Source organism: Candoia aspera, chromosome 3, assembly GCF_035149785.1.
Source record: "Candoia aspera isolate rCanAsp1 chromosome 3, rCanAsp1.hap2, whole genome shotgun sequence".
Classification (NCBI taxonomy): Eukaryota; Metazoa; Chordata; class Lepidosauria; order Squamata; family Boidae; genus Candoia; species Candoia aspera.
The window spans coordinates 110,387,243-110,401,380 of NC_086155.1; the positions used below are offsets into that span (position 1 = coordinate 110,387,243).

Here is a 14,138-nt window from a genome sequence, read left to right on the forward strand (position 1 = left end):
CATCAGAGACTTGAGAGGATTATGATTAAACCAAGGTTATTTTGATTAGGAGATGGGCTGGAAGAGAAACTAGCACAAAGCTATCCAAAAGGCTCTCCCACTGCCGGTTGTTTTATGTCTCCTTGTTGTAGCCTTACTCACCTTAGGGAGACTCTGCCTTCTGTTTCTCAAGTCATCATTATTCCTTCCCAATACATTCGAGATTTTTAATCAGAAACTGATCAGAAATATACCTCCAAATATAGCCCAACAGTCTCTGCAGCTAACAAGGACTGAATTCCAGATTTAAGAAGTGTGGCCCTGTTTTCACAACATACTTAGCCCAGTTACCATTTCCCCAGTCTGATCTCCTTATGGGTCTAAAATCACCATCTGGGAAATTCTCCAGTAAGTGCTCAAATGAGTTCTTGTACTGGGACTCCAGGAGAGGGCTGGACAATCTTCATTACATCTTTAGAGCTTCACCTTTGGCCAGAAGGCAAAATTACATCTGGTTTTGTTGTTGCAGTAGTCAGTGTTTGGGAGGTGAGTTCTGTGCTGCAGCCCTTAGAAATGGGAAGACTTCCATTGTTAGCAACTCTTCATAATTTTTCTTGCAAATTAAGTTCATGGAGTGAGTTTAGGAGTTTGAGCAACACAACTGACTGAGAAGAGTGAGCTGAACCCCATGCATGACTGGTTCTATCAGGGGCTGAAGGGAGACCCCTGGGGACTAGCTGCCTCAGTCAACAGGGCTGCAACTAGGGTCTGTGTCACCTGGGGCAAACATGGATTCTGCACCCATTTTGGCGCCCCCACAGCGCTCATTTTGGCGCCCCCCACAGCGCGGCGCCCAGGGCACATGCCCCAGTTGCCCCCCCTAGTTGCAGCCCTGTCAGTCAGTGAAGTCATTTGTGGTATTCCCCCAGCACATGAATCCCACCCACCCCTTTACACAATTAAGCATGTCTTGGGATCAGTGCAGCATCCTCTGGGGCTGTACAGTGAATCTGAATCTGAATCTGAATGGGAAAATGTGTCTTTTCCAGGGATTGTGAAACTTGACACACAATTGTCTCACTACTTGAAGATCTATGCCAACATGGGCATGCATGGAGTATTCCCATCTCTCTGTGTGTGTCCATCTAGTGTTCCCAAAGAAGACCAAGAGTCAATCAATGTTCAGACTCTCTCTCTCTGTCTCTCAATGGTCAATGGGATAGGGCTCAAAACATAATCCAGCCGGTGCCGTGCTTCCTGTCCTACTGCCAGTGAGGGAGTTGCAGAAATCCCTTTATATCCTCTGTCCATACAAAAAGGAAATAAATTGCTAACACCCAGCTGCACAATCCACATTTTTCCATACATGTATTATGTACATTTGTCTGGCAGATCACAAAAACCATTTGAGAGTCTGCTATGGGAGGATGCCACATGAGGGAAAGTTGATTGTAAAACATGTAAACAATCAATTAAAAACCCACATCTCTCCTCAAGCTTCCTGCTCACTATGGCACCAATTCTCTGTTGCATTAATTGTGCATAGGCAAATAAGCTGCATCCAGTGGAAGTATGAAAAGTAGACAGATAATTGTTGGCTCAAAAATCAATAGATAAAAGACTTCATCATTTATTTTATAATGACTTATTTCTTAATGGTCTCTGGTCTCCAAAACAGCTTGCTACCATCAGTTGAATAGGTGAAAGCAAAATGGTAGCATTTTGATCTGATGTTTACAAAAATAATTCAGTTGGTTAAATATTCCACACAGCTGCCCTTCTGGCTTGCATACTGCACTGGCTTTTAGGTATATGTAGGGTTAAGGATTAAGCCTTCCATCCTTCTGAGGTCAGTAAAATGAGCACCCAGCTTGCTGGGGAAGATGACGACTGGGGAAGGCAATGGCAAACCACCCCGCTATAGTCTGCCAAGAAAAGGTTGCGAAAGCAAAAGCGGTGTCCCCCCAAAGGGTCAGACATGACTTGGTGCTTGCACAGGGGCCCTTTCACCTTTTTCAGGGTTAAGGTTAAAGTTAAGGTGAAGGTGCATGTAGGGCCCTTTCCAGTCGTTTGTGTTGGACAAATGAAACTGCACTATTCTGCTGAACTACAAGTCTCTCTACAATTGGCAACCTTACTCTGACAGAGGTCCACATAATGCTTAGAAGGGCCACAGTAAACAGTGTGATGATGAAAAGAGGGTGGGACAAGGCTGGGAAGGGTTGTTTTGTTTTGGAGAATGGGTGTTTTGTGAGGGTTGGGAGGGGTTGTTTTGTTTTGCTTTTTGGAGAAGGTGGCTCTAGTTTTTTTCTTTGTTTTCTTTTTTCTTTTAAATTACATTAAGCTTATTTTAGGGATGATTTCACTTGAGGGTGGTTTTGGGGCCTTCCTCAAAGCACCTCCTTGTTGCACGCAATTATCTAGCATCACAGCAGTGGGCGGAAGCTCTGTGAGGTTTTCAGCAGTCAACCCCGAGGTTTTGCAGCTTTGGGTGCAGGTGCTGTGTGGAGACACAGTGCAGGAACAGAGCATTTCGATGACACGGCATCTGCGATTATCTCAGCAGTAGACTGAGCAGTAGACTCTGGAAGACTCCAGAGACTCAATTTATGCATCTCTCAGTCATGCAGCAGAACCAGAATACCTGTGGTTATCCCCAGGTCTTCTGGACAAACAGTAGTGCACTTTCTAGCTCAGACTGTGCTCAAGTGGGACTGTACCATTCCAATGGAACTGTGGCACACCAGAACATTTGCCTCCCATTGCCTGTTCCAGAGAGGAAAAGGCATAGACAGAACCACGGAGATGGTACACGCCTTTGTTTCCTGGTGGTATTCTTGCTGATTCTACTTGCCCTCATGGGGGTCGGGCTGGCAATGTTTCAGATCTTCCACCTGCAGAAGGAACTCCAAGAGGTAACATCTCAATTTAGAAGCAAGAGGGAAGTGCCTACGATATCTCCTCAAGTTGGGAGAATAGGACCTGGAGTTGTAGAAGCTTGCCTAGCTATGTATTCTTCATGGGGTGGTTTTTCTTTCCAAATATACCTGTTTGTTTCTTGCTTTAACAGTTTTCCAGCTCTGGACCTGTCCCTCCTCCATCTCCTGATATGCTGAAAGGTGAGAATTCCTAATCCTGTTGGGAGGGTGCAGAGCAATAATTGAATGGACTGTGTTTCCTGGTAATATTATACCTGAGCTTCTCTTCATAGGTTTGCCCATGTTATAACCCTCCCATTATTTGCTCGAAATAGTGGAATGAGGCTGAATAAGAAGAATTCAAATAATCTTTGCTATATACAGTTTTAGAGAAGTGACTATGTCTAAGAATCTTATGCATTCAACTGTGAAACAAGTGCAGGCTTGGAGAATAGGCGAAAGGTAGAGTAAGACAAGAAGGCAAGTCCAAAAACCTTGAGGAACACTCTCCTAGCTCAGTCATGGAAAGTTCCAGGCTTATAAAGCACTACAGTACAGTACAGGGCTTTTCCACTTCCTGCAAACTCCTGAGTGAAAGGAGAAAAGACCACAAGTTGCCCCAATTTTCAGAGCCAAATTTTAATATATATATAGAACTGCTCTTCGTTCCACAAATTCAGTAACAGCAACCGGGGGCATCTGTGGAGGGAACTGAAGGCAGAGACAACTGGGTGACTGAAGCTCCGCCCCTTTATACATGTACTGTATGTTTAAAAGGGGAGGAGTCAATTGCCCTGTTGCATCCACCATGTTGATGTTCTTGACTGGCCCTGCACTCATCCCTGGCAGCAACTGCTATTAAACAGCTCAGTCCCTTTCTGCCATCCTGGATACTGCTATCCTCATAAGAATGACTCTTGTTCGATGCTGAAATACATCTGAAATCCTCCTAAATGATTGCTATGTCTGGCTCGCCTCTTCCCTGGTCAGACAAGTCATCTAGATAAGTAAAGATGAAAATACCACAGTGAATTTATATGGAGTACCTTAAATCCTCAGTACATAATCCTTAATTTCTTTCAGTCCGGGCAGCAGTTAACATTTGCAGCAATTTCTTTGAAAAGTTTGCTATGTTTGTCCTAAATGAAAGCCTTTATTATTCATCCATCTGGACTAGGGTTCTGTAAAAATTCATCTATACTAATGTCACAGATTTTCAGATAATGAATTTTCGGGTCAGGGGGAGGTATTAGATTTTTTTAAATTCACATTTGTTTGTCATTCTTAAATGTCCCCTGACAGAGTTTATATATGCAACTTTTTCTACTTTATAATTTTCTTTTAATCTGTTCAATCGTGTCTGATTCTTGGAGATTGCCTGAATAAGACCCAGCAGTTTTCTTGGCAAATTTTTTCAGAAGTGGTTTGCCATTGCCTCCTTCCTAGGGCTGAGAGTGAGTGACTGGCCCAAGGTCCCCCATCTGGCTTTATGCCCAAGGAGAGACTGGAACTCATGGTCTCCTGGTTTCTAGCCTGACGCCTTAACCGCTACACCAAACTGGCTCTCTACTTTATAATATGATACCTTAAAATATATACAGTATGTATGCATTTTCATAATATTCTTCATATACATAAATAATATATTTTCTTATGCAACTTTAGGGGCATATTTTTGACTAGAGAATGACTTGTTAGTAAACATTTTTCACTGGTGTTTGTGCTGTTACGGAGTTGGTTTTGGCAGAACATGCCAATTTAGTTTTACAGGAATCCATATTTCCCAGCCTAGACCAGAACAGATTTCCTTATACAATACGTCAAGTTATCTGAGGCAATCAGGGCCACTTCTTTTGGAAATCTAGTTTTTGCCTCTTTAGGCTGGTTTATAATAATGTGTAGTTCAAGAGTTATTTTCTAGATGTTTGTTGAGGCTAGCTGGCCATGTTTTGCACCCCCAAAATTGCTTATCTGTCATCAGTCTCCTGTTAAATAAACAATGTTTTCAGGTAATAGAAGAAATTCTGAGAGTGCAACTGTCTGCACGAATCACCCTACTATCTTTTTTTTCACAGCTTTTTTAAAAGTACATTTTTTAAAATGTGCAATATCTATTTGACAAAAGTCTGTATTGCAACAAAAATGAGTGCATTCTCTCAGCTTTACCCACTATTGCTCTCTCAAACAATTATCTGTGTCACACAATATAATTACAGGCATAATATTTACCCAGGTGAAGTTGTTTTGAAGTCTTCCAGCGTTAATAAATGGTTTCATTTCACAAGTGCTGGCATACATTCTTGTATGTTCCTGCCTATCTCATATGCACTATCTGGATGAAGCACATTTTCTTGCTATATACTACTTTCTCAGTACGTTGAGCTCCAGATATGTCAGATTTCAACTCCTGCAATCACCTTACATGGGATTACATGACCTGAAATGGTATATATCTAGAGCATATGAACAAGCTTGCTTTAGGTGACAAAATTCAATCACATTATACTTTGCTGCTCCATCTTGAGGTTTCTATTTCCGATCTGTTCATATTCTGAATCGCCCCCCAGATGCCACCAAAGTCACAAACTGCTTTTTTCTTTTTTTTTCTGCTGCAATGTAGGAGCTCTGAACAGAACAGCAGAAAAGAAAGTCAAGAGGCGTGCACATTTAACAGGTAGGTGGCAAAAACATAGCAGGTTGTGATGGCATGACAGGCTGATGCATCTATGTCTCTTCCCCTGCTCTCTCTCCCCTAGGAGTCTTGTCCCTTTTGTGGAAGTGTGTCTTGAAACCCTGCACCTAGCTTGTGGCCAAATTGTTAGCCTGGCCATCAGGTCAGCAAAGCTCAGGAAGCCTCTTTGCCTTTCAGCATTATACAGCAGAAATGGTCATCTTCCGTCTTTACCATAATATAACCCACAGGAGCTCTTGCAAACCCACAGGAGTTTTTGTGGGAATCAGACTTGACAAGAGTATGGACTCTGTAACTACACCATCTTTATAAGGTCCTCTGAATGTTTGCCAGAGATAGTGAGAAGCCTCCATCTCAGAAGAGCAGGATGCTGCATAATATCATTGTCTTTCTGTTTTCTACTCCTTGCAGGTAGCATTTGACAAACTTAGTACTTTGGGTAGTACCAGTTTATAAATAGGTTGACACAGAAGAACAAGCTCTCTCTCTTATCTCTTACCTCATGTCCTTAAAAAAACCACACAACAAGTTGTTCTAAAAAGAAAGGACAAAGTTGAATATTTAAACCACAGTGACACTTTACTCCCCATGCAGAAGATGAGCCTTTGTACTCTACTGAAAAAAGGCAAATTGAGAGTGCTAACACCATGTTTTCCTCCCCATCCTGTTCCCATCCCATACATGGCCTGTAGATGAGCCCAAAGAATCTTTCTGGGGTCAGCTGAATGTTGCAGTAAATGACCCACTCTACATATTGAGGATTCTACCAAATTTGGGTAAGCAAAGGGTTTCCTTTCTGAATATTGTCTAAGAATCATGGCAATAACCTGGCATGCAGTGGATTGCTATTTGGAGCATTTCCTCTGAGGCCAAAACTAGTGCAAGCATGGCTGCTATGAGATGCAGGTAATATGCTTATAACAAGAGTTAAGAGCAATAACCAGGCAACTGAAAAATAAACCAAGTAACAAAGCAGCCAAGAGAAGGATCCACCTGGCAGTGACTGTAGAAATCTGGCCAGTTGGCTGGAGTTGCAAGATTCATTTAGCCCGAAGAAAGGAAGGAACGTGTAAGGCCAGCTCATGGTTTTGGCACCTAGGCTGATAGGGGAATGGGGTCCTAGAGCAAATGCTACTGACTGCAGGAAAACTCTCCCTTTTTCACCATGATATTTCATATTTTTCTAGGCAAAGCAAATCAGCAATCTCATCCCCTGGAGTGGGAGACTACCTATGGACACGCCTTCCTCTCTGGGGTTCAGTACAAGAACAGGGGTCTAGTGATTGATGAAGCTGGGCTGTACTTCATTTACTCCAAAGTGTTCTTCCGAAGCCGGACCTGCACTTCCCAGCCACTTGACCACATCGTTTTCAAGAGAAATCCATCTTATCCTGACAACCAGGTCCTTATGGAAGACAGAATAATGAACTATTGTGTGACAATGCGCATGTGGGGCAAAAGTAGCTATTTGGGGGCTTTGTTCAACCTTTCCAGACAGGACAGTGTGTATGTGAGTGTCTCTGAACCCACACTCATAAATTCTGAGGAATCCAAAACCTTTTTTGGCTTATACATGCTTTAAAAAAACAGGCACTGGCGCTTTCATCAAGCTGGCTACAGGGACCTTCTGAGCTGTGTGTAGAACAGCTGAACTAGAACTGCTATGGACTTGCCATTTGCCTCTATGGATTTAAACAGAACATAATCTTTTTTCTGCTGGATTGTTTCAAGGCCAAAGCTCTTTACAGCATATACTGTATGCTAAGGACCCCAAGAAACTTTCAGCTCCAAACAGAGCCCCAAACTGATGATCTAGGAAGTTTCCCATGGCTTGTGGGGCTGAGTTGTATAATCTTTTCTTGTATAAGAAAAGACTTTTTGTCACTTGCACCCTGAATCAGTTACAGTCCAGCAACCTTTCTTTTCTAAGGTTTTTTTTATGCTGCTTATTTTCTGATATTTCACTTTTGATGCGAAGATATATTTAATTTCATGAAGGGAAAGGGTTTTTGGCACCTGGATTCTTTGAGGACTCACAGGCCATTTATTAAATACCCCTTTAAAAATGCTAATTATATCCGTGGTATTTGTGTCAGCTTTTAACCTTCCCTCTCCCCTACCTCTGACAGGCATCAGCCTGGTGCTTTAAAGGATTCTGCCTAAAGTTTGGAATAGACAACCAATACCAGTGGAGCAAGAGCTTTTAAATCACCCTGCTTTCAGCCTTCCTCCTTGGCAGAGTAGCCACTCAATCAATCTGCTGTGCACTTTCTTTTCTCCCCAGAGTTCTTCCTACTAGGGCTACCAGTCTGGGGCTGCAAAATCTCAGGTGACCACCAGATGATAGCCAAGAGCTAGAGTTTTCCATATCTCCTTGCTGCAATGTGGTGGGCGACTAGATGCTTGCAGCCCAGATCTGGTAGCCTTACCCTCAAGGACTGACTATTCAGCCATATCTTTGCCTCTACTTCTGTACCTACCAAGGAGAGTTAAACAGGCAGCTGCTTGCTCCTCCTTATGTAGGAACATGTGCCCAGAAAGCAGAGAATTATTAGTTCCATCTTAAGACCCACAATGCACAACACAGCTGGAGCAGTTCAGACTGCTATGTTAATAGAATGCCTGTCATGAGCACTGATGGCGAGCAGGAGGGGGCCTCTATCCAGGGGGGGAACGCATGCGTAGTACTGAGGAGTTAAGCAGCCATGCAAAGAGGCACAGATCAGACCCACCTTAACTTTTGGGGTTTATCTGTCTGGATTTTCCCACGTTTCTTCAGTTTGTTAGGATTCTGTCTTATGTAGTAGCAATAAACACTAGAGACCTACTCCTCATCTCAGCGTGGTTCCTGGCTGTTAGGACAATGCAAGAGGAAATGCTTTCCAATTCAATAGCAAGGAACCATTGCACAGGTTTAGTTTATTCCTATGTATTTGGGGCTTTCTAAATATGTCTAAAATCATTTTAATTCCTAAGGGATTAATGTGTCTGCAAAGACTTTGGTATGCATATATTATTAGTGTCCTGGAAGTTCAACAGTCTTGGAGCTGCAGGTGAAAGATAAAGACATTCTCTCATATCCAGGTAATACAATGAAAAATTGGCAATTCCATATCACCAACACTGCCCAACACTTGAACAGGTGCATTTTGAAATGGGAAAGGGGCAAATCTGCCTTCTATAAAGCCTTGGTTCATGAATGAGTAATACTGAGATATCTGTAGCTCTGTTTATTTTTAGGAAGTAGATTTCTTTGAAAGGCAGCATGACGGGCCTGTTTGAGGCCCTGGCTTGACATTTGTTACAAGGTGCTCTAGTTCACAGGGCGGAAGACCCGAGCTTGGTTTCTCCATGAAAGCAGGCTTCCACCAGCTGATTTCTGTTGCAAAACCTTTATCCATTTTTAAATGCAGCAAGGTTCTGATCTACTGTTTATGTGAATTAAGCAGAATATCAAAAGTAAAACCTATTTGACCTCTTTTCTCACAAAAGTCATAGCTCAGATTCTCTCCTTCACTTTAAACTAGTTTTAAAAGAGCATCTGATGTCCAAACTGTAGATTTGGACCAGGGATGCATTAGGAGAAGCAGCTCTTCTTTACAAAAAGATGTGGCTTCCGACTTTTAACAGCAAGGATATACAAAAAATTTTCCACATCAATGTCTTACTCTATATTAAACCAAAACACCACATTATTTCTGTAAGTCATTCCACTTTAACACATAATAAAAATCACTAAGTGCAGTTACTCCTTCCCATATATTAAAATAAAAAAGTTCATATAAACCTCCTAAACCTTTTTCTCCCCTCCAAAAGATAAAACATATTTAATTATTCCCTTCCTACCACTATTCTATGCATTTCCATTATAATAAGAATCAAATTAAAAAGCACATAAGTTGTCTGCTATTATACTTAATAGTGCAACAATTTTAATCCAATCTTAATAAACCCAAAAAACAAAGACAATTCAAAACAATAATTCCATATCTTTAAAAGGGAATAACATCAATCAAATCCTTAAAGAAAACCAGATGAACATTCTTCAACCCTTATCCCACTTCAAAATAAACCAAAGCAGTTACATATCCCGACACTGTGCACAGAGCTTTCCGCTTGAAAGAATCAAACAGCACAACTGCCCCTCTCAAAGATTCCAGGTTCTTTTCATGGCATTCCACCAGGAGATCAATTTTACTTATAGTTTGCAGATCAGTCTCTCCCTTAGATTCCTCCAACTCCATTATCCGATCTTCATCCAGCATCTCAATAAAAATCCCAATCTCAGTCTTTAAAAAAAACCCTTTCTATTGCTCTTAAAAGAATTTTTAAAAAAAACTAATCCCAAAAATAATTTTAAGTACCAAGAGAACCAGCTTCTCCTTGCTGTAGAAAGCCTCTCTTGGGGTACATATGCTTAAAAAAAACAAAAACAAATTGGTGATTTAGAAATGGGGTGGCCAGTCTTAGTGTCCCTTTAAGCCTACAGCGTGGCTGTCATGTTCACTGATTCAATGTAGTTTATACATCGTAACGTTTCACATGCCATGGTGCTGACGCGCGTTTCTGTTTGGGAGGGAGCTGCTGTGAGACCTTGTACCAAGCTCTGTATGTGAAATCAGTACAATGGAATGTGTTTGGGTTATGTTATCTGTTCGAGGACTTTTCCCACAGACCATCAGAAACCATTAGGAGCACCTGGGATTGTGAACTTGAGAAGATTCTACAGGGGAAGGGATTTTATTTGCACCGAGGGTTTTTAGTTTGAATTTGGCGCGCTTTCATCATTCTCAGCTTTCTCTGTGATCCTGCATATTATTCTTTAATAAATCAGATATCTTTGAATTCACACTCATGAGTCTGATGGTGTTTTAGAATAGGTAACCATTACAGCGGCTTGGAAAATGATGAAGTCCCTGCCTCCCAGCTGGCTCTTACCAGTCGAACACGAAACACTGTTTGCGATCTTCTGGCTGCAAGCAGCTGTCCAGAGGACAGATGAGATGATTCCAGGTATTCTCCTTGATCTGGAGAACATTTCTGGGCTTCAGAAAAACCTGCCTGAGCCTGAAAAATGTTATTGTGGTGTCAGCTCCACCTGCTGAACCAGCGGGCACAGCCATTCAGTCCATCATTCCCACTGGAAGCCCAAGTTTGAGTTTCCTCTTGTGTTTCTGCACTTTTTTAGTTTTTTTCCTTTCTTTGTAGTTTTTTTTGTAGTTTTTATTCTTCTCTTGAAACCTAATAAAATTTACTATTTTAAAAAAAGAAGGAGCTCTTCTTGAATATATGAACCTTTTAGCCTCAAGTCTTCTAGGGTTAGCTGGAAACTCTGATGAAAGTGAGGTAAATCCCTCTCAGCTTGAACAGTTCTAAATCATTTTCTGATGTGGCATCTTTTGATGTGGCAAAATGACACAATGTAACTTTAAAAAAATATTTAAGAATTAGGCCACAAAAGGGTTCCCTGCTGTCAAAGCTGGCTAAAATGCCCCACTTGGAGAGGACTACAAAGAGGACTACAAATCAATTTGCATCGCCTGATATTCAGTGTGGGCAGTCTGTATGCATACTCTTTTCCATCTGTGGGCACTGTATAAGTGCACAGGTCATACTTTGAATGTCTTTGTGTTTGTGTTTAAAAGCAGTCACTTTTCCTCCAGGTTGAAACTGAGCAGAGGAAAAAGCAGTTTGGCTAGAACTCAGTTCCTGCAATGGCATTATTAAGTTATATGGTATTATTTGCAGGCAGTATATTGAGAAGCATCAACAAAAGGCATCCCACTTCTACTAGTATCCTTTTATTTCATTCCACCTCTTCAAACCAGATCAAGACCAGACCAAAGCATTTTATTTCTAAAGGCAATGGACAAGATTCTCCCCCACCCAGTTTGACATAGATGAACCAACAGAACTGATTCATAGGTCTTCCATCGATATTGGCAATAGAAAACCAAACTCCACCACTGGCTAATCACTGGAGAGTAGGGAAGACCATATACCCTGCACAGTTCTGTCTTCCACCAGAAAGGAATATCTTGGGAAGAAGGATGAAGAAGGAACAGCAGAGAGCTACCCCTATCTCCTCACTCATTCTACCATCTGCTACCATCCTCACACATAATTTCTGAACTAGACCTTAGGACCTGCTAGGCCTGATTCCATTCACAGAATTACCAGTTGCCTGAATGATTCCTTAAATTCCTTAAATAGCACAAGGGGCTACAGTAATTGGCACCCAGCCACTGTTAGGAGAAAGTGGGGGCCATGATCCCACCTGCCCTTGCTACATGTTTGATCTGGGTCAGAGACCTACCCATAGCCGTTTATATTTTAAACAATGTTCACACCATTGTCAATTGCACAACCACCACCAAGATTTACTTTGGTTCTTCATTTTGGTGGGAAAGTATCAAGGCCAAAGCAGCGATATCACTCTCTAAGCAATTGGGCTCTCAAAAAGCTCTTGGTGCAGTGCTGGGTCTGAAGAGGTGCTGGGTCATCAGCTACAGGAGTGCTGTAACTCCCTTTGTAGGAAATATGTCTCATAGCCTTGAGAAATGAAATCATAGGCTGTGCAGCTACAATGGAAGCAAGAAGGCTTATGGTTGATGACACATTTCACACCTATTGATAGGAAACTCTGCCACATCAAACAGATCCTGTTATGCTCAACAGTGAAGGAAAGAGTCTTGCTTTCATATTTGTAAGCTCGAGAAATTAGCACAAAAGCAGTCAGAAATATAATTAAGATATTCTGAATGTGCTCAGACCAGACCCAAGTTGTTCCTTTATGAGATTGGATTATGACATTTCTTGCTCAGTGGGACTCCCAAATATCCTGATTTTGAGTAGAAGAGAAAGGATCTCAGTAGCCTGTTTAAGAACTGAAGAACAGCAACTTGAAAATCTCCTTTTCCCACATGCTATTTGATAAATAACATTTGGGATACTTATCAATATGAACTTATATTGCTCATATAATAAGAAGGAACAGCAGTTGTAAACCGCCCAGAGTCCCTTTTGGGAGATGGGCGGTGATAAATTTGATTAATAATAAATAAATAAATAAATAAATAAATAAATAAATAAATAAATAAATAAGGTACAGGTTTTGCATAAAGTGGCAAAATAGATAACTAAAACCCACATCCAATGAGAAGATTGATTACTACTTTTCATGGGGTTGGAATACAGGGTGATGTTCCAAGTAAATGTCTCATTGTTTAGTGACATTTTCAGATACCTATACCACTGTTGTAGCAGCCTGATTTTCCTGCTCAGTTCAGCCCATATACATATGACTAGCCTTGTCAATTTTTTAAAAAAATATATAGATTGCAGGAATACTTGATCCAGCCCCTAAACTTGCAACTTTTAGGAAGAAAGCAAGAAAGCAATTGTACTCTTCTACCAGAAGTAGTTGGAGGAGAAAGAAAACTTGACAAAGCTGCTAAATTTAGAACACCCTTGAAATCTAATGGAATGGAAGGGACTACAAAAACTCTTTCAGTATTTATTTTATTTATATTGGGAAAGGAGTACGGCAGGGCTGTATACTCTCACCCTACCTATTCAACTTGTACGCAGAACACATCATGCGACAAGCTGGCCTTGAGGAATCCAAGGTTGGAGTTAAAATCTCTGGAAGAAACATTAACAATCTCAGATATGCAGATGATACCACTTTGATGGCTGAAAGTGAAGAGGAACTGAGGAGCCTTATGATGAAGGTGAAAGAAGAAAGTGCAAAAGCTGGCTTGCAGCTAAACCTCAAAAAAACCAAGATTATGGCAACCAGCTTGATTGATAACTGGCAAATAGAGGGAGAAAATGTAGAAGCAGTGAAATACTTTGTATTCCTAGGTGCAAAGATTACTGCAGATGCTGACTGCAGTCAGGAAATCAGAAGACGCTTAATCCTTGGGAGAAGAGCAATGACAAATCTCGATAAAATAGTTAAGAGCAGAGACATCACGCTGACAACAAAGGTCCGCATAGTTAAAGCAATGGTGTTCCCCGTAGTAACATATGGTTGCGAGAGCTGGACCATAAGGAAGGCTGAGCGAAGGAAGATCGATGCTTTTGAACTGTGGTGTTGGAGGAAAATTCTGAGAGTGCCTTGGACTGCAAGAAGATCAAACCAGTCCATCCTCCAGGAAATAAAGCCAGACTGCTCACTTGAGGGAATGATATTAAAGGCAAAACTGAAATACTTTGGCCACATAATGAGAAGACAGGACAGCCTGGAGAAGATGCTGATGCTAGGGAGAGTGGAGGGCAAAAGGAAGAGGGGCCGGCCAAGGGCAAGATGGATGGATGATATTCTAGAGGTGACGGACTCGTCCCTGGGAGAGCTGGGGGTGTTGACGACCAACAGGAAGCTCTGGCGTGGGCTGGTCCATGAAGTCACAAAGAGTCGGAAGCGACTAAACGAATAAACAACAAACAACAATATATAAATAAATAAATAAAGCATGGTGTATATGGCTTCCACACCAGTGCCAAAATCATTTCTCCAATCCTATGTTTCTTTAATTTAAAGAAGT

The 14,138-nt window shown here is 41.5% G+C and overlaps 1 protein-coding gene across 1 annotated transcript; it reads left to right on the forward strand.

The window, feature by feature from the left end:
• The first annotated feature begins 2,500 nt into the window (after positions 1-2,500).
• FASLG (Fas ligand) lies at positions 2,501-7,661 on the forward strand. The gene is given in 6 exon segments (XM_063298576.1): positions 2,501-2,544; positions 2,546-2,894; positions 3,050-3,098; positions 5,518-5,571; positions 6,282-6,365; positions 6,777-7,661. Coding segments are annotated over 6 exon segments (960 nt in total). The 5' UTR covers positions 2,501-2,515; the 3' UTR covers positions 7,172-7,661.
• The last annotated feature ends 6,477 nt before the right edge of the window (positions 7,662-14,138 follow it).